Below are 23,514 nucleotides of genomic sequence, written 5' to 3' on the forward strand. Positions count from 1 at the left end.
TTGTGCTGATAAATCGTTTTAGTTATCGTTGGAAACAGTACTGTGCAATGTTATTAACTGTATAACCGAGTGGTGCGATATATAAGGGATAACTGGCTCACAGAATTAGCCACGGGAATTGTCTCTCGGCTGGGAAATAAATTCTTGACGAAATGCTCGTCCGTCATTGTCTTAACGAGCTCACCTACCATTCCTTTACACCGACAGACATAAATGGACTTGTTAAACGGATGGCCCAAAGACTTTAACAACTTCCTTTTTGGTTGATAACACTTGAAAGTGCGTAGCGTAACAGCACCTCAAATCAGTTAAAAAGCTGATCTCATTTTTATACGGAAGTCTTCGAATAACCTAACTCAATAGGTAACTTTTTGTAAATTATATATAATTTATATATATATATTATTAATATCAAATACAATTCTCATATTAATAAAATAATTTTAACTTGGGCCTTATAAAAATTGTTTAGAACAGTATGAACGCAAAGAACAATAATCTATAGATAACATATGTTCATGTAAAAATGTTCAAAAAATAAACAAAATATAAGGAATCATTTTGTATACTATTAGTATAACTTACATTATATATTTTTTAGGTTGCGTTAAAATGATAATAGTTTATCAACTATTAAAATCGTTGAACATTATTCATCATAATGTTATAATATTGTATAAGTATATATAAACATTGTGTAGGTACTGTTATACATAATATATTAGCAATTAAAAATGACTTGCGCACACATACGAAAATAAAAATTAACTTTTTCTCGACGAAATAAATAAATGGATAAATTCATAGTGTGAAAAAAAATGTCCATGCTAATATTTTCAATTGATGATTAAAATAAATAAGTGAAACGAACAGAAATATGATTTTCTACATATCAGCGACGGGCCGTTTTTAAAATTCTTCTCCGTCCCGTACAAAAGTAAATGAGTATATTATTATTATGTCTATTGTATCCTGAATATAATGGTTCGTGTGCATAAATAATAATATGTGGTAAACAATAATGCTAGATGGAAAAATTTGTATTCAAGTCTACAAGTACAACAAAAGCATAAAACGGGAATTTATAGGCACTCTAATTTAAGCATTGGGTAGACAACAGTTTTCCTGCACCAACAGGGTTTTCTATAATAATAATATGTAATGTGTATTGTGCATCACTGCATTAAACACATATTATATTATACACCAACAGAATACCTATACAATGAATCACGAATGAATCTTAACTCAGTTCCATAGCGGGACGAATATGAATGATGGACGAATATGCACCACACCTCTAAAGTCTAATAACTCTCAAAAGTGCATATCGTCAAAAATAATACATATATATTATTATTATAATAATGGATGTCGGCTCTATTATATTGTATATAGTATGCATTTATTTGTGTCTGTGTGCATGTGCGTGTGCGTGTGTGTGTGGTGGGTACCGTGGTGATGTTTGGGAATGGCATGTGTCAGTGATTGATGACGATATCGTCCCGGCTTTTCCACGTCGTCCGTTTCGTTGGCATTTTATATAATGCATGTATATAGATATATACCACGTGTGCAAATAAATACCAACGACCCATAGTGGTTGTGGAAGCGGTAACGACTGACAAAAGACGAGTGAGCGTGTTTGTAACTGGCGGCCGTCTAAAAGCTGCTGTTATTGAAAGTTTATCGAATCAAAACGGTTTTTTTTTTTATATAGTACGTTAATGGTTTAACGACGGGTTCGCGTGATGTCTACCAAACATTATACAATAGCGATAAATAAAATTAAATATATTAGTGGTAATTTAAAAAAAATCTTAAATTCCAGATATAATTACCCATATTTTTTTTTAAATACGAAACTAAATTTTTGAACTTCGATATACAATACATCACCAATTGTATACCTACAAAATAAAAGATCACCACGTCAATATAATATGAATTTTTATTTACTATAAGCATACTATAGGAAATATGAATATAATTTAACCGATCCACCAACTTCTATTATTTTTAATGCACACTTTTTTCTGACAGGACTAAATGTTTGAAAAAAATCAAAAATAAATGTCACAAAGTATTAATTTTAAGAAACATTATGACCAAATAAGATTCATGGCATTTTTCTATATTTATACTTGATAACACAAAAAATATATTATAAATTATCTGTCAATGACGACATATTATTATAAGGACGCTTTACGTTTTATTATATTATGGTATTTATGAAATTTCAATTTTCACATTATGAATTCTTATAATCCTTGATCATGTTTAATTTTAAATTTTGAGCTTATACTAATAATGGTAAATAATATATCTTTTAAAATTTTACTGCATTTTATAATTTTATGTGTATCCTGCCCGTTCTATGTATGTTTAATACTATATATTATAAAAAAAAACAGGTAGGTAGAATGTAGGACCTATAATCAATGGTAGTAGGAACACTTAATTTAATGAACAAATATATTATTTTTCTATACATAATATTTAATTGATAAGCAATTTATTCTTCTCACTACATTTTGAGATTATCTAGTTAACAAGCATAGACAAATAATGTCCATGAATGATTGTAAAATCTAACGTTATTTATTATCTTCGCAATTGCACATCAACATGTTATATTAATAAGTTACACCAAAATGTCTATATGTGATATGTGGCTTACAATGATATTGCACGATAATTCTTTATACGCTATAATGTTATGCTATTGATTAAATGTATATAATTATAAATATTATTTTATGTTGGATATTTATTAATAATTATATTGAAATTCATCATACAGCGAGTTTCGAGAATTTTTACCAAAGTATTCTTTAGATTTTTAAAGACCTACATAATAATAGATAATATTATGTAAATAAGATACATTTTAATCTTGAAATAATGATCATAAGGACATAATAAACTGTTTATTTTTAAGGACAACCTGTTGTATAATAACGCTATTATAGGTAAATTTGTACATATATCTCAAATTTACAATACATACCCGAAATGTAATCCTCTGGAAACGAACGGGCAACGGCACGCGTCGTCGGAAGAGAAATGATCAAGAATAATTTCGCCATTGCTGAACAGAAATATAATTATGTATTTATAGGTATAATATGCATGATAAGTAATCGCAAACAGCAACGTGAAAATGATTGATTACCTATAAATCGATATTCACGGTAGAAAGAACATCTATTAATACATACGCTCTTGTGTAAGTAAAAAAAAATAAAAACAAAATACAAAAATCAAAAACAATATTTGCACTATATATTATTTAACCTCATATTTATACCCTAAACTATAAAAAAATTTTTTCAAACAGTAAATACATAAACCAAAATGCGAAATTATTTTTAAGATCTACTCCACATGTCCACCTTTCTAAAATATTACCTGGCCATAAAAGGTCTGATATATTTTACGATAGAAAATAAAATTTAAATAATAAAAATAACTTTTCAATAGTATGTAGACTAGGTATACCTAGTTTATAAATTGAATTTAATAAATATACTGTTTAAAAATACAAATTTACATTAAGATAATATAAATTATAATTTTTCAAAAAATAAAAAATTTAATAACACTCTTTGACATGCAGAGTAGGGATATTTTTACATTGGATTATATATTATAGTTTATAAAATAAAATAAAGTACACAACGTGTAAATTGTGATGCAATACTTATAAATAAATTAGAATTTTAACGCGAAGAAAAGGAAATAGAATCTAAAATGGACATTTTGGTACGTTATCTATATAAAGAACTGAGGGACAATTGTACGTTACATTAAGTATTCAGTGAGGTCGTGCAATCCAATCTGCAATAATTTATTAAACACATCAGAGAAAAGGGATGGAACCCCCCCCCCTAAAAAAAAAAAAAATAAAAATAAAAATAAAATGTGTCCACTATAATTCCAGATAGATGGCTTTATATCAAAAGAGAACTTGTAGGGGACGAATAAAAACTACCTTTTGTCCGGCAAGGATTCCCTATAACTTTTTCCACCCGATTAGTCGTGCGTGGTAGGTAGGTACTTCTCCTTCACCCCCTTTTGCTTATTAATTTATTATGCAACAACCCATATAGGTTTGTATTCTGTTCACCTTTTCTCAAATAATGCGAAATCATAATTACTGATAACTATACTAGGTATATAAACACAAGTGCACAACCCAGTATTTGGGCGGTTCGTTGTAGTCATTGAACACGTCTTGTTTTATGTGTATTTGCATATAGATAGTTTTAACTAAAAAGGGATACACCATTAATATTAACTTGAAATTGTTCGAAACTTCGGAAAATATTACGAATACGTAGAGAGCTATAATTAAAAAATAATAATATGACTATCTAATGGTTATAACTTAATAGATAGCAATAAAAATGTTTATAGGATATAATTATGATTTAATCCAAAAAATAATCGTTTAAAATTAAAATAGTAATTCATTTTTCTTTAAAAAAAATTTTTTTCTAAAGAACTCAAACTGTACAGAAATAATTTACTTTTCTAAGAAAAAGTTTTTCGAGTTAATAATTAAAGTTTTGCATTATGTTTAAAACCAATTGTCACATCTATTCTTCCCACAGGCGTAGTAACAAAATACGTTTTACATATTTAAGTCAAACAAACCACTGTCGCATTAACACAATAAAAATAATTTCAATTTTAGTAGTGTTACGATGATAATCTCATAAATATCGCATTAGCTGTTTTTAGTTGTTATATGTCTAGAAAATGAACTGATTTTAGTAATTTAACTCTATATTATTATTGCTATCACATCGTGGCCAGCAAATCTTGGTGGTCAAACTGCTGCAGAAATGCGAGTCGCGCAAACCATAATATATAACTCGCATGTCGCATCTTATTTGCACAAATTGATGGTTATAATAAGAATTATCGTCTCCATACCTTGAGACCGTAATGAAAATTCGAAAAGGAATCGCAAAATAATTAATATTTAATAATAATAGGTGGGTACGCGATAACAACGGCGAGGACCTATTTCGACAATAATAAATGATTCCAGTGCGGCATGATCGTGTAATATATATATGTATATATATATGTATGTATGTTTTTATATCCATCGATACGCCACTACGACGGTGAAATATATACGTTCGGTCCATACTATAGGTATACAACTGCAGCGTTGTTCGGATTATATACCGACGTTACCTTTACTATATATTATGTACCAACATATATATATATATATATATATATATGTGTGTGTGTGTGTGTGATATTGTTAGCATGGTAATGGTATAGCCGTAATTCCACGCCGAACATGGCCGGTAAACAATCGGAAAATAATTTCGCGGCGGCTGGGTGGGCAAAAAATCGACACAGCACACATTATATTATTATAGTCGTATGTGTTTGCACAGTGTACGATCGAGCGCGGCAGGGCGTTGGGCGACCGAACGTACGGCAAACATTTACCCACACACAGACAAACAGACAGACACACAGCCACAGATGTATTGAATGTACGGCGTGGACAATCGCTAAATTCCATCAGCTGCAGCTCTGAGCAAATACCGACCACTCCGTATATCCTCACCGAAAACGTTGTTTTGCAGTATTCTTTGGTTTTTTTTATGTCGCCAAAAACGAATGGAGAGAAGGAAAAACACTGGGCGGCTATGCTGTATGATGTGTAATGCGTGTGTCATGTGCGCGAAATGTAATCGATAAATCGGTCATTCAGACTGTTTTACACGTCGCAATAACGCCGATGCTGTCGTTTAATGCACTTTGTCCGTCGACGCCGAGCGGGGTATTGTAATGTAATAAAATAAATGTATTATTTCGGTTATATCATGCGATGATAGCGAAGGCGTTTATATAGTGTTATTTGAGCAGTCCCGTTAATTGGGCTTCCGATGTATCTAAACATATCCATAGGTAAGCCTACTTATCTTCATCGATGTAGTTGTACCACTTATTGCAAAAAAAAAATGATAGATAGCGTTAAAGAAAAATGTGGGTAAACGCCTTCTTCTCGTACATAAGTGAAAATAATATTGTAAAAACTTTAAAATAAAGTCAAACAAATGTTTTTTTGTTTCGCTTGAAACCATTATTCTCCAAGTCCTTATTATGCAAATTAGGTATGTACAAGTAATAATTATAGTACTTGAAGAAAGAGTTTTTTGTATATTTATAATTTTATTTAAAACGATGAATTCAAATGAAATTGTACATACACTTTACTTTTATTTAAAGGACACATTTGATTTATTAACCGATACTAAAACTGTACATTAAAAAGTTCACACATCAATATTGTAAAGAGTATAAAGTAAAGCATTATATTATAAATTATAACAATATATTATGTACTATATGTGCATATATAGTTATTTACACACACAGAAACATATAATATTTAAGTACATAATATTATGCCTTGGTACAGTGGTGCAACAAGGTTCTATTTTCGGAGGGAGAGGCCATATTACATGTAAAAAATAAATTAACATAAAAGAAAAACTCCACTTTGAAATTTGACTTTTTAAAACATTTTTTGGAGGGGGAGGAGGAGGAGGTCATAACCCCCAAACCCCCTCTAGTTGTGCCACTGTCTTTTGGTATATAATATTATAATTACAGCAGGGTTAATATTGAACATTATAAATTTAAAATAGGTACTTAGATAGCCACAAAGTTACAGGTACCTATATTTGTTGGTGGTTTGATGTTTTGTTCTAAAAATATATTTTTTGAAAATCACCTGATATCTTTACTATAATAATTTATTTCCATCTGAGCATATTACATATGATTTTAGAATACTTTGTTTTCTTCATCGAAAATTATAATAGGTCCCAATCGGCCATACACCACCGTAAATGTATTGACTAAGTATACGGTATGACTATTGGGAAGTGAGTACGAACTGTATCCACCCCCTCTCATCCGCCAACACACCATTCCCTATGTTACGTATTACATAGTCATATCACTCTTATAATATACCCATATACGTGGTTTAAATAAGCATTCCGTTTCCGAATTCCGTCTGTCCGTTATGGCCGGGGCACGTTTCGCGTGATATTAATATTATTATAATATACAATATATTATATTAATATTAAACACGATCGTATCGCCCGCAGCGTGTTCCTCCCAAAACGACTACATTTCCTATTATTAATCCAACGCTTTGTAGGCCCCGCGGAAGAGATGGCGTCTAGGGGCGAAATAAATTGTTCGCGTGGCACACCGGAGATAATAATACAATGATTACTCCGTCGCTACGCATGTATACCAGCTGTACAGGGTGATTATTTTACCGTAGGCCAGAAGTTATCATCTTGGGTCACAAGAGTAGGCTGTGGTGACCAGAATTTTTTTTTTGTTTGAAAAATAAATACCATACTGATAATCGAAGTGCAATGAAAAAAAAAAAATAGGAAATTACTACATTATATTCAGCCGCCCGTCTTTCCTATGCGAATATTGTGTTAGCATTAACATATATTATATAATATATACCCACAGATTACTTGGGATTTAATGTAATATAATATGCTATTACGTTATAGTGGGACGATTTCATGAATGGATTTTGAAGGAAAACTCTTAGTTCTAAATTAAAAATATTCTTGTAACTTGGTCACAATTATTTATGGTGAAACGTTTGTGGTCCGTATGATAAGACTTATGAAATCCAAGGAGTTTAAAATTTTTTTTTTTCCAAAACGATTATCAATATTATCAGTCGATTTATTCTTGGATTTTCTAAAATATCGTTCGACTCGCGATAAAATAATCACCCTGTATATATGTTTATTTATTCACTCGTAAGTCGTACGGCGACTGCTGTCTCACGTGTATATTATTATCGCCGTGGTAGGTATTTGTCGTACGACTAATGACTAGACTGCAATGGGACAACACGACGATAGTATACAAAGTTGTGCACGATATCCGGCCAACCGTACCCAACGAACGGCACTGCGGGGAAATGGAAATCGCAGACGGCCGAGGCGCAATTTCCCCAGGTCAGCGATGCTCTACGAGCGCGACAGACAAACTACCGGTCCTCGGAGCGCGAAACGAACGAAAATCGTTTTATTAAATCACCGCGGCAGTGCAAATAACGTCCGCGAAAAGAATGTTATGCGTTTCCATCACGAGGCCGCCGCCGCCGACCGCTCGCAGGAAGTCATCCACTATATTATAGTCATGCCTAACGAAAACGATGAAAAACGATCAGAAAAAAACGAACGCACGGTGTAATCTGTTTTGTTTATTCAAAAAATATACGAAGGGACCTGTCCGATTGTATCCATGTTATAATAGCATGCCGTTAAGGTGATAAACTGTTTTTTATTCACAAAAAATTAATGGAAACACGCTACTCACACACACTATACCGACGTATATTACGTATAATGTAATAGTTGTAGTACGTTTTTAAATTATTTTTATTTTTTTACAACGGCTACATTTTACTGGTTTGCTCATAGTTTAGATTGTCTATTAATAATATAATATAACGAAACTTGAGTGCTGTACGACTGCTGTATTGCTACAGGTATGCTATATTATGTGTAGTACCTATTATAATACTGATTAACAACGGCGTAGTACAGTTTCAATACTTAAAAATTATGTGATTCGCTAAAACTTGCGTAAAATAAAAATTAACTAATCATGTAATACGAATACAATCATATGCATGATAAAATATACGAAGAATAAAAATTATTAACACATCAGTCATTAAAAACCATAAATAAAATTATTCATTTATAAGTACTTCAAGAAAATATATTAATAAAAATGAATAATAGAGCGATAAAGTAAACAGAGTAAAAAAGAATAATGTAACTACTCTACATTAATAAATACCGGAAATATATAACAATCAAATAACTTCGTGTATATTCATGTAGTATTGCAGTAGTCATAAAATATTATATTTTTACTTTGTTGTTTTGTTGTAACATATAGATGACGCTTAATATACAGAGAATATAATATATCTAACAAAAACAACAGCATAGGAGTGTTTCCCATAAATTTGTACAATGCAATTCATTACCAAACTACAGTAATAATTATGATTAATTATTCCTAAAATAAAATAAAATTCATCAATGAAATAATACTATACCGTTCAATATGTTTTTTATATTATTTTTGTAAATTTATATATCGTGTATTTTGATTTTATTTAAAAAATTCTGCTGGTTAGATTTAATTTGTAAGTTGTAAAAATCTCCAGATTTTAATTTAATAAAAATATCTAACATTTTTCAAATTCTGTGATCGCTATATTTTAATTTAAAGCAAACAAATACACCCATTAGATATTTATTAAATTGTAACTAGGTAGGTATTATTCGCGATTTGTTTTTTTAACAACCTAACAAAACAAAATATATTGATAAACCGAAATTTTATTCTATACCCAAATAGAAGATAACAGGTATAAAAAAAATATCACCAAAATATATTTGGATAAAAAATAAAACGAATGTTCAAATTTTAAAACACTGGTTTTATAATAATTTAAGGTATTGATTTTAAAACGCTTTTGTTTATTATTTCCGTTCTTCTATTTTCGTTTTGCATATGAAACACAAGCAAAAATGTTTGAGTTTTTGTTTTGTAGCAGTTTTTGTAAACTTAAATATCATCACAACATAATATTTTAACTGAACGTAACAAAAGCACCGAGAAGGAAAGGAGGATGCCTATTTGAAGAATGTTTCCAACATTGGCGACGGTGTATTTGTTAATTTAAATAATACGAGACGCTCGCCGCATGCAAAACACACGCATTGTTGTAATTATGCAAATTTCCACACTTTAGTGCAGATTCGCCCCACGTGTTATTATTGTTAAGACCCCTACGGAAAAACTAAACGATATAAATGACGCCCAATGCATAGCAGTAAATTTATTATTTTTAACATATCATCGTTCTTCCCCACAGATATTTGTTTTGAATTTAACATTCAAAACCAATATAACTTTCCATTTTTCATTAATTACAATTTCAAAATCATAATTTTTCGTATTATATTATACGAATTAAACAAAAAAATCATTACTTTTACCACCTCATAAGCGTTCATTTTCAATTTATTATGTTCACTCATTTATACCATACTGAATAGTGATTTTTTTTTTTGTACTTTTCCAATTTCATCAAATGTTTTGGTAGAAAGAGGAGGAGATATAAATTGTTGGTCCATCGATGAGGTAGCTTAAGGGGAACTTTTAAAAGAAAAATAACGAAGAAACGGTGTTTTCGCGTGTTGTTTTTTTTTTCGTTTTCACCCTCTATACTTCTTCACTTCATCGGCACAATCGTTAACACACGGGATCATTATTTACTTTGGACTTGACGGTAGAGGAAATTGCAACACACTAGAGATCTTTTTATGGTCAGAATAAATTGGCAACTATGGCAAGTTGAAAATTCTGTCATGAAGCTGAAAATAAAGAGAGAGCGTACCATTTCCAAAAATCCGGTAAAGTTTAATTTTTATTTATTTTACTTGTGTACTGTATAATTTATTATAGATTTATAATATTTTAATATACAAAATTAAAAACAAAAACTATTAAATATAAGTAATATTATTTACTATAAAATGCACAGGTGCGTGACAAAAATATGTGGTACTTGTATACTGTTTTTAAAATTTGATTTCATTCTAGTATCTACTAAATTATTAAACAAAACAAATATTGAGTTCACTATCATTATAAAATAATGATAGATAATTGGCCATAAATATAATTATAGTGTCTCGTTAGGGAAATTGTATTTATGATACTATTTACGTTTCGGAAAGTATACATACTGACCTATTAAATGCCAACATTACATATTTGACCCTTTTAAAAACAAACATTTAACCTTTCCTGGACAAAGCAGTATTAAAGGTTGAAATCATCAGTGGTTGTAAATATCAGCAAACATTTGGAGTGGCAAATACAAAAGCCAGGAATGCATTTTCATTATAATATTTGCAGGATGGGCGATGATTGGTTAATAGACAGGCCCATCCTGATTAATTAAAATGTATAGTTACACAGTGCCTTTTTATCACTCAAACTAAAAATATATATACGAATAACTAACTCTATGTACTCACCTGCAGCTGGTGATAGTTTTGTCATAACGCCCCATCTGTGTCTCCACTGAAACAGGAAAATATTATAATAGTTTAACATTATATGTATTATGTATCATAAATAACCATAAATAATGTAAATAAAAAACTAGCATCAATGGAGCTTAATATATTAAATATAAATGTACCGATATAATATGACATGTCAAAATATAAAAAAACTGGGTAGGTTTTTTTTACTGACTTTTTAAAATTATGCAAGAAAAGTTATATATGGGACATGCGACACGTATTTTGATTGAAAAATTCACTTGACACACGTACATACAACTATAAACTAACTTTAGGGAACGTTAAGAATTCTAAAAATATGAATAATATTTTCATTTTTCAAGCATAATACATCATGTACTCTGTAGGATTGAAGACAATTTGTTCGACTTAAAAATAATGTCTTAACAAATTCCATATTTTATAAGTTTGTTTTGTTCATACCTAAAGAAATTAGTTTAATCAAGTTTAAATTAAATGTATCCTAATTGTTAGTATATATTAACATTGAACACATTTTATTTTAATCAATAGGAACACTGAGTAATAAAATACTCAGATTTGTGTGTAATATATTATATAATATGTTGCATTTAAATTAATATAATATCATAATCAGTAAATTTGCATTCAACGATATCACACAAAATTATCATATTAATATTATATACCGTATATATAATGATATATTATGTACCCAATTTAAAATCGAAAAACCTGAAGATATCACAGATTTCAAAAACGCTTTGCAGTTTATACTATATATACCAGTTATATACCAGAAAAAAATCCAACACTACAGTTATGATATTATGTAATCAAATATTATGAATAATAAATATATTTTATTGATTAAAAATTAATTGTACATGTTTTATACAAATGTGATATAATTGAATACCTACAATAAGTTAAATATTTTGATTAATGTCCAAGCTTAATAAATAGTCAAGGTACCTAATACAAAAAAAAGCGGTTTCTTTACACATTATTGAGGTATACACCTTATAAAATATAGTTTGAAGATATTAAAGAAAATTTTATTACAGAAGTTATCGTTAGTTTAATTGTATTTAATTTAGTATTTTTAACGAATTTCTATACAGCCAGTGGCACACGAAACATGTACAAAAATTTAAAAAAATAATAATAGTTCAAAGTTAAATTAGATACGTGTTAACTTTTTCTAATTAATTCAGAAGAACATTTTTGTATGTCTATACACTGTTTCAGGGGATGATATGATTCTTTTAGCCTTAAGTTTAGATGACCAATTGTCAGGAAAACTTTATAAATAAAAAATATAAAAAAAGGGGGATGATATTAAAAAAATTTGAAATTTTATTTTTATCATCAATGGTTAATGACCTCTTTATTATGCATATACTTTACACTGGATAGTTCTTTAAATCTAAAAATTTAATTTTTTTAGTGGATTATCGTGCATTCATTATTTCGTACAAGAATTGTATCTCATAATAGTATTATCTGCTTAACCATCCAACTATGAAGTATTAACAAAATAAACTTAATTCATTTAAATACATACATTTTTATTTTTATTTATCGTTATTATTATTAGAAAAATAATTAGCGTGGTATCTAAGTATGTGTAGTTCAATTGGATAGTTTAAGTTTGTTATTTAAAACAATTTGGGTGAAATAAAATATTACATGATATTTAATTATAATTTACAAAAAAAACTTTTAAAAACACCGCAAATATTTGGATTTATACCTATTTAATGAATAGATGTTCATTGATAAATAACCCTAATTAAATATTTCGATACTTGCAGACTATATTAGATACACACTAGGCCGAGAGATAGGTGCAGAATGAGCAAAACAAATGTATTGAAATTAATATGTTTGAGAGGTATACATCAAAAAATACTAAACCGAAAAATGTCACGATAACGATAAATGGCATACAACTACACAACTAAATAATATATAAACGTTTTAAAAAAAAATAAAATAATAATTGCATTGATTACTTATATAAATTTCTTGTTTTTATGTAGTATATACATATTACATATTATTAAGATATTATGTTCGTTGTATCATGTTTTCGTTGTAAATGGAATATTTAATCCAAGGAAAAAGGTTCTGTCAAAAGTTGAGAATATATGTATACACAACTTTATTTATATAATTATACAAATATAGTGGACTGCTCACTCTGTGAGTTGCTTTACCCTCACGACACAGTTTACCGTTCAATATATATAGCTTATAGAATAAAATAAAGTGTACCTATATGGTACTTTTTATCACAATAAAAATAATTTACATATTTTATTATATTATTATGTTTGAAAATATAAATTCAAGTTTACAATATGCATATTATGGCATTATATAATACACCTATTATTGTCGTATTACATAATAACAATATTATGCCTGAAATGACAACCGTAACTACAATAACGGCTCATATATGTACGGGTATTTATAATTCGAACCCTATGCCGCCGCCGACTGTGTCATCGTTACAACCCATCTAATACGCGTCAACCACACCCCGCGAGATTCCGGTGCCGTACACCACCCGCCAAACTCGAGTGGGTGCGGGAGAAATCGGTAAACGACAATGAACGAGCAACGCCGCGGTTGTATTATTGGCAGCAACCCTCGCGCAGGAGTTGCCGCCGTAGTCCACCCGAAAGAATTTTTTTCGTCCGAAAAAATAACGATGGCCATCGTGGTGATGGTCTGCATAATAATATTATTATGCACTCAAACGTGTGACTATTATATTATTTTGATATTACGCTTCAACGCTTCACACACGCTGATGTATGATTATGAGAACGAACAACACTACGAATGTGTATATATTACCAGTCGTGATGTGATATAAAAATGAAAAATTTACCATCCGACGATAAAATGATTCACAGCAAAAATTATTCCATACACACCTCTTTATAATATTATTGAGTAGGTACCTGTTATAGATACATATTGAGTATATATTGACACGATAAACGCCACATTACTACATAATATGTATAGTTAACAACAATCTCTACCAACCTATCTGCCTAATATTATAAATTTCTTAATTTAAAAAAAAAAATAATTTTGAACACTGTGAATTATAACAACTACTCTTATAACAAAAACCATAATGATTACGACGATGCCATCACGAACAGGCCTTGTGGAATAAAGTGGAAAGATCTATTTGACTAATACCATGAATCAACCAAATTATATCGAAAACTAATCATGAACTAATTATACAAAAATAAACTTAGTCAAAGTTAATAATCTTGACGAAAAATTTTCATTCCACACGTGTTGACACACGTCTACTTTACAGATTATATACCTAGTCAACATTACTACCGGCTGACAGTCTGACACTATAGTTTTGTAAAAGTTTAATTTCAGATTACCAATAATATCGCATGATGTAAGGAATATAAAACTCAAAATTATGGTTAGAAAATGGTATATGCCATTTTCCAATTTTATCAGTAGTTTCACATAACCTCTTGGACTCTTTACACTACAGATTAAAAAATATGAAAATTATGCATTTACATTTCAAATATTTTCAGTTAATTTGTTATGGTAAGTATTGAAAAACATCTCTTAAAAGATATCAAATTTTTTAATAATAATTCTTATTAATAATATACACATTATTTTATAGATAAATATTCTAGATAATTATATATGGTTAATCTTTCATTTCTTATTGACATTTTTTTATTTTTTTAGCCGCAGTATTTTATTTACATTTTAGTTTTCCTAAATCGTTATGTTTTTAAACTATAAAGTTAAAATATTACAAAAAAACATTATAACAACCAAAATTATGATTTCTTTTCAAAAAATTCAATTTCCATTTAGATAGTCATTTATTAATTTTACTTTTAAAAGATGCTAAATTATTGACTATCTACTGGAATACATACATTTACATAACACAACAGTCATATGAAATAATAATAATTTATATAAAAAAATCAACCCTAAAATTACCATCAATATAAAGTGAAATACAACAAAAGATTTCCTAAGAGTGAGTTCCGGTATAATCGAGAGTGTAGCCAATGTAGGTATCTAAGTGAGTAAGGTCAAGTGCAACCTAATAAAAGGTCATCAAGTGTCACAAGAAGACATTGATCGCAAATGGCATACTTAACCCAAGGAAAAAGATCCTGTCAAAAATTGAAAATAGATATAGAACATTTTATCACAATAAAAATAATAATAAAAATATTTTTTTATAGTGCTATACATAACTTATATTATGCTTGAAAACTTAATTTCAAGTTTATAATACATGATTAATGTATAATAAATTAAAATAAATAAGGATAAATTAGATTATTCAACAAGTACTTACCGATAAATATTATATTTTGTAGGTTTGATTTTAATTTTTAAAATAAATTAATCAATATATTATTTAATTATATTTAGGTACTAATAAGTAGGTACGTATTATTTAGGGCGATTATAAATTCCACTGAATGTATCTTTAATATATGTAAATTCCTATTTATTATAACCTGTGAAAAACGTATAAATTCCACTTTAACTAATTTTCTACATGTAAAATTAATGTATACTTCACCAAATTAGCAACAATATTATATTTAACCATCGTTATTTTTAAATTCAGACACTCATTTTTTTCCCCGATGTTAGACTAAACTTAAATAAAAAGCTTTTTAAATATCATAGACTTATAACTTTTATTGCTTAAATGTTTGATGTTTTTAATTGTTAGATCATAAGAGTAATCCATTTGTAAAGTTGACATTTTGTTATAATAATGCACATTGAGCGGAGTAGTACATTCGCCAAAATATACCTATAAAACATAGTTATGAAGGATACCAAGACCACATATTCTTCTTCACGGATGGATCCAAAACAGACGCCGGCGTAGGCGCTGCAGTTACATTCGGTGAAACCAGACGAATGCTCAAGCTCCCTGACTATTTTTTAATATACACGGCCGAAGCCTTGGCTATCTCCCATACATTAGATATTATAAAACAGGACTCAATAAACAAATCCATTATACTAAGCGACTCCCTTAGTACACTTACAAGCATCCAAAATTACTTCCAACCTAATAGCATTTCACAAAAAATCCAGAACCAGATATCATTTCTCCAAAACAACGCACAGACTATCTCCATGATATGGATACCTAGTTATATAGGCATACCTGGAAACGAGATAGCAGACACATATGCCAAACAGTCCATCTCATCTCCTCACTCTCTAATCATCGGCTCACATACTCTGCAAGACTCAAAACACTTTATTACTGATCACATTCTAAAAAATTGGCAACACTCCTGGTCAACCCAGCATTCTCCCATGGCCAACCACTCCACTTACCAGGCGTCAAGAAGTAATTCTTAATAGACTTAGAATCGGTCACACATGGTTAACCCACAAACACCTAATGTCCAAAACGGATCCCGAACCTTGTCTCTCATGCGGCGAAACACCTTCAGTCAAACACATCATATGCTTCTGCCGTGAACACAACGATGTTAGAGTCAACCTCAAACTAGCTGACAATCTCTACGAAGCTCTTGGTCCTGATCCCGACAACACTCAGAAGATATTTACCTTTTTAAAATTATCTAAATTATATAACCTAATCTAAACACACCTTCACACCCCAAGCTTGAATTGTATAAATATCCCTCCTTTTATCACCATATGTTAAATTTAACTTCAGCCAATAATCTTTGTTGTTGCGGCTTAATTTTAAATAAAAAAAAAAAAAAAAAACATAGTTATGGGCACAAATAATTTTGATTTATTTATTTCTTACTGTGATTTAATATTTGAATTTTATTTTTTTTATTTTATCGGATGAATTTATATTAATTTAGTATCGGTAAGACTTACTTTTATTTGTACAGGTCAAAAAACACCAGTGGAATTGACATGCAACCAATATTTGTTTTTATTATTTATTAGATAATTTATAATCTTGATGCCTTGATACCCTGATTTTGTACCTCTACATATTCGTGTTTGTACCATGTCTTATCTATTTTGTAATATCAGATATAAATATATATTTAACGTGTAGATAGAATATTATAGGCTAAATTTGTTTATTAATGTAGCCAATGTAGGGTAATATATTGTAAATTGTTTGTACATATTGAATGTTTATAATGGAGTTACCCTATTTAATCCTGAAAGCGACATGTCATAGACTTAATAAATAATAGTTTATATAATAATAAATTAAATACAATTATAATTATCTATATTTTATGATTATGTCGATTTTGAGGAATTTCGTACATAATCCGGATATTAAAATTTCCAACATGACAGCAAATCGATTTTCACATCGTAGACATATATTTTCACGATTAATGCGTTTCTGAAAGTTTAAACACGTAAAACTACGATATAAAATAATGTAATTACCTGTCATTCTACCTGTTCACCTATCATAGATGCATAAAATCTGTTGTTTAGTAAAAATTAATAGACCTTCAGACACCTAAATATATATGATTATATTAATAGGTTGGTATATCATTACATAATATAACTACCGTCTACGAACATTATATAACTTTTGCATTTGTTAAAATCAAATTTAATTTAAATCCCGATAATTATTTTATTAAAACTATTCTGTACCTAATACTTAGATACTCATACAATTTTAATATTATGATGTATTAGTTATAGGTACTATAAGTATAACTATATAGTTATATTATTATAATTATATCTTAAGTAGTTAGTTGTAATTACTATAATATTCAAAAGCTTATGTGAAGTTTTCAAGCTCCAAAATATAATGATATAAATTATAATTCACCAGTCATTTCCTGATTAATAGGTTATAATAATATTCTTATTTTATACATTTAATATTCCATTGTTGTTTGAGTAATAATTTAAACTGTCTTTTGTCAATATTTTTCATAGTAGGTAAATGGAGGGTTTTTGGACTTTTGTCGATAGTGTTATTTAAAAAAAAAAACAATAGCATGCAAAATCGTTATTTTTATTTTACAGCTACCATTTTTATGGGCCTGTAAAACCTCTTCTTTTTTACATTTTATTCCTTTTAGGTAAAAAAAAAAAATACGAATCTTACAAAAATATAAATAAACGTTTTCGAATCTTTTGAGTGTGTATAATTTTTTAGTGTCCAAACAGTTTTTAATATTGTCATTAAAATATTGATTATGAACATTACCTTTTGATATCTTATCATTTCACTATATTCGTTTGAGAAACATTAATCAATCTAGTTAGATCGATCAGTTTAATCATATATTATATACAATAAAATTATATACAGAAATACAGTGATCGATGACTGATTTACTAAATTATAACTTATATCCGTTATATAATGAATACTTATATAGTTAAAAAGTAGTACAACATAATGTGTTGGTGATCCTATAATTATATTTTTTTTAATTCAAAATATTAAAAATGATAACAATACGCATAACATATTATTGTTTAAAATGAAAAGTGTTTTTATTTAATTCATACTTAGATTGATTTTATTACATAGGGTTTTATAATTTGTTTCAACTGAATCACGTTTTAACTTTAACACATAAGAGTGTCTGAGTGTTTGATAATAATATATAAATACCTACTCTGATTTATACAAGCATATCTTTTGTATAGAAAATATATTCACCAATCCCATACTATTTTTGTTCGAACGCCGTGAAAATATATATATATTTTTTTTTTGTAATGCACAAACCACAAAGAAAAAAAGCCTATGCGTAAATCCTTAAAAAAAAATCATGCGTTCGTGCAAATATTATATTGTTTGGGTTTTACAACCAAATGGATTTTTACCAGCTGATTTCAATTTTTTTTTTTTAATTTGAATGTTTTCTATAGATACACCTAGTATGATGGATATATCAACTAATGAAATATTGAAACCATCCCATAAAAATATTTGTAGGAAAATATATATTATTACAAGTATGATACCAGTGTATAATTTTATATACGGGTGCCAACTAAATATTGAATACAATATCGCACAAATGGAAAAATCATAATATTCATTGTAATGCTCACAAAACAGAGATGTACTGCATAAGATTTGATGACTAATGTTTCCTCGACCATTAGACACTTAAAGTTATATTGCACTATATAAAAATTTACATTTTGTGATGAAAAAAAGGATTGTTCAAGGACCGATAAAATATTAAAACTTATAACCCATCACCGAGCGTTTTAAAAAAAAATCATTATTATTCAGCAATTTGTTTGCATACATTGTATTCAATAGAATGAATATTCAAAAAAATGAATCTACTGTAGCTAACGTTTTTTGCCAACAAAAATCGATCAAACTCATTAATTGTCAGCAAAATACAAAAATAAAATGTCTGATTAACTAATAATTAATTTTAAAATGTGTTTAAATATTCTTAAAAATAGTTTGAATCTCCATCTTACATAAATTAAACAATTATTTTTAATTACACGACAAGTTGTTAAATTTCATTTTTGTCAAAAGTTATTTATACAATTTATTTAATATTTTCACTAAAAAAAAAAAAAAACATTAAAGACAAATGAATAATATAATTGGATAAATAAACATAATGCATAAATCAACCAAACTAATTGAGATTGTTGTTCATATAAAACTTATTTATTATCAAATTTTTATTGAATTAGCACATTATATCATTACATTGCATTATCTTTAAATGGATGATCTTGGTAAGAGATTTCATACAATTTATAAACAGCTATTTACAAGTATAAAGTAGCATTGTTCAAAAAAGTTAAAATAATTTATAACGTCATAAAAGTGTCATTATTTATAATATATTATACTATTGCATTATTCAATATAATGTTATACATATTAACTCTAAGATTTATTCCAAATTAATTGGTTACTTTTTGACCCCTTGTTTACTCAAAATTTACGTAGGACAAATCGTTTTGTTTGCTTGTGCACGCATCTAAACCGATGGAAACTAATACTGTGAGTAACTTTGTGTACATAACTGGAAAAAGAGAACGAGGAGATCTTTCTTATTATGTCCCAGCTAAACAAGACGATACGTACTTACATAAAAACCGTTTGTGGATTACCTTCGGGATATTTATTATTATTACCATTGTTGACTGAGAAAAGACGAAAAAATAAACACTGTCAAGAAAATTTGTTGTCATCAGCTTAAATATTGATCAATATAAATAACGTCGGATGGTTTGACAATTTGCGAACAGTTCTCATGAAAGTTATAATATCTTAATGAATAAATTCTTATCTCACCAGTTACTAGAAAATTTTAAGATAATTTAAATTTAAAAAAAAATTAATTTAACGCGTTAACTTTAAACATAAATATACATGTATAACTAATACTCTATTACGCATTCTCTAAACATTATTTAGTACTCAGTTTTTCAGTTTTTACATCCTTATTCAAATAGGAAAATTATTTTCTACTATCGTGAGATTAACAAAAAATAATAGGAGATGAAAAAAAAATATATATTTTATAATATAATATAAAATATGCTGAAATTTGAGATGACTATACTGACCGTCTTTTAAATTGAAAAAATTATAAATCAATGAGATTGAAATAACTTCTAAAACAATTCATAGCGAGGATCAGATTACCTACCTAAAAATATGTTATATTTTTCAAGGTAATTTTTCTGTTTTTTTATTTCAAAATGATTTTCGATAAAACTCCTGGGAAATTTGTAAGATACCGTAATAAAATTAAAATTTATGACCAATTTTCCATCTGGATACAAGCTTGAATAATATTTTTAAAGTTATTTAATGATCAAACAATTATCTTTGGCTTCCTAATCTTGCCTTTCAAAAATCAATAACTTCCTAATTCAATGCAAAATTTATTGGTACTAGCTTAAACTTCACATGTTCGTTAAAATAACACCTTAAAGCTTAAATTATAAAATATGTAAATAAGAATATGAAGGTAAATCATAAGCAGTAAATACAAAATACATACAACCATATAGATATTTAATGTATTTTGAATAAATTAATTCATAATATTCGAATTATATTGTGATTTAATTTTATAGGTACTTACCTACTTTAAAAATAAAATTAACTCCATAAAATATTCATAAATATTTTTAGATGTTGATTGTTGGTATAATAAAACAATAATTTAAATTACTTAAATAAACTTCAGTGTTTATAGACTACACTTATAATTATTTTTTTAGCCAATATTATAAATATTATAAGTATTTAAAACTTTTTTATGTTCAAGTATTGTTTTCAGTAAATTTTATTAGTTTAAAGACATATATCATAAAAATAGCTTCGGATATAAGGTTATCTAAGTAAAATTAAACTTTAAAACTCTTTTAAAAATATTTATCAATGTATTGCAAGATATTTTATTTACATCTGTCCATAATGTATAGACCTTCGGAAATGTTTTTTATAACATTTTTTTACCGTTATTTTACAACATGTGATATGCAATATGCATCTTTATAATACCAATAGATTATTCATAGCTTTTATACAAACCATTTTTTTCATTTTTAAAGCCCCATATTTTTGAAAACCTATTGAAATTCTTGTTCTAAAATATTATTTTTTCGGATTTTATACAGTAAACCTTTAAAATAGTATTAATTCACAATAATTTTTAGATTCAGAGTGAAGCTCTTTATCGGTGTAAAACGAGCCATAAAAATAATGCACGCACTTTTCTTTGGTGGATATATTTTGAGCCATAAAAGAGCTCAAAGTTTAATACAACACCTTTTTAGATTGGAAACTAAACACGAACAGTACTTTATAAACATATGTTGAAAAACGTAAACATGCTGTTGAATTTCATACACCATTACAGCATAGCTAAAAACAATCGTTAGAAATTTTAATACAAAATCTTTTTTTAATCAAATTTAGATAATTTGAGCTTCAATTAAAATCATTTGTTGATTTAATATAAAAATATACTTGCAGTCATTAGTTTTTATTGTTTAAATTATATTAGAACAATTTTAAACCATAACGTTTTGTGAAAAAAAAAATGAAACTTTGAATACGATATGAATGTGTTTTATATACGAGTATTATAGATATTTAAATTTTATAGATATCATAAAAGACTCGTATTAAAGACAAATTAAGTCATATCCAAAACAACTCGACGTTTATTTATTTTTTATTTTGAACACTTATACTATACATATATACCTACTTTATTATATGCGTATAAAATACAATATTTACTATTTTATTTTATTACAATTTAGTCTGTTATAGTCTATGATATTTACTATTTGCACTATTTGTTCTGTTGTTCTTTTTTATCAAAAAATTCAACAGAACAACGAATCATTAACACGATTAGAGTTCACCTTCAGCTGATTTAAGCAGGTGCAAAAACATAGCATCTACCTTTGCTAAATAGAATAAAGGGGTACAAAAGTTGATTCGTCGTGTCCACGACGTAATTACGTCATTGGCCCTTAATAACAGCGTAATAATAGCTCATCACATATACTTACTTTCTTGTTGTCCCTGAATTTTAGCCAACCATCTAAAATTGTTAGATCCGGCGAACTCGGTATTTCAGTTAATAACTCCAGCGTTTCTTCGCCTTCAGACTCGGTTGCGGAAGAATGATCACCACAATATGACCGAGCTGGAGAACCGTATACCCTGTCTAACATTTTTAAGCTCCTAGCAGGTGAACCGTAACTCCTGGCAGGTGAATTATAGCTGCTGTCCGTCATTTCAAGAAAAAAATTTAACCAAATTCGAAAAAAAACACACTCAAATGTCCACACAAACACACACTCACACACACACGCGCGCGCGTGCACGTGAATAAACCACACGATTAAAACTCTCTACGATTTTTTTTAACACTTTAAATCACTACAATATTATTATAAACACTCTTATAACATACGTGTCAAAACCGGAAAAAAAACAAATTTATATATTTTAGAAGTAACACACAATAATACACGAAGCGAACAAAACTACTGTCGAGATGAAAAACGCGAACTTTCGCCGGACGCTCAATATCGCGATGCGGACGTACGCGGCTGCCGGTGACGCGCGCGGAAATGCCGTGGTTTAGTCGCGATCCCTTTCCGGCCCGAAACATCATAACCTCCAACTACACGGAACGCATGGCGATGGGCGCTCCTCGCGGTCGCCGACGACACGGTGGCGCGACGCTATTGTGTATGGCAGAAAAAAAAAACAAAAAACAAAAAAATCTTCTTACCATATACATATATCGGGACGCGGTAGGGCCGAGAGACT

The 23,514-nt window shown here is 28.6% G+C and overlaps 1 protein-coding gene across 2 annotated transcripts in view; it reads right to left on the minus strand.

The window, feature by feature from the left end:
* LOC107161411 (uncharacterized) overlaps positions 1-23,304 on the minus strand; it is a 256,312-nt gene extending 233,008 nt beyond the window's left edge. The window contains exons 1-2 of one of the 2 annotated variants that reach the window (XM_015507813.2): positions 22,746-23,304; positions 11,163-11,208 (exon numbers count right to left, since the gene is read on the minus strand). In XM_015507813.2, coding sequence (XP_015363299.2) covers positions 11,163-11,208; positions 22,746-22,973 — 274 coding nt within the window. In that variant the 5' untranslated portion in view covers positions 22,974-23,304. The remainder of the gene's footprint in view (positions 1-11,162; positions 11,209-22,745) is intronic. The other variant, XM_015507812.2, reaches the window with a different exon arrangement.
* Positions 23,305-23,514: the final 210 nt, after the last annotated feature.

This window comes from Diuraphis noxia, unplaced genomic scaffold, assembly GCF_037042655.1.
Source record: "Diuraphis noxia isolate RWA-SAM2 unplaced genomic scaffold, SU_Dnox_SAM2 contig0002, whole genome shotgun sequence".
NCBI lineage: Eukaryota > Metazoa > Arthropoda > Insecta > Hemiptera > Aphididae > Diuraphis > Diuraphis noxia.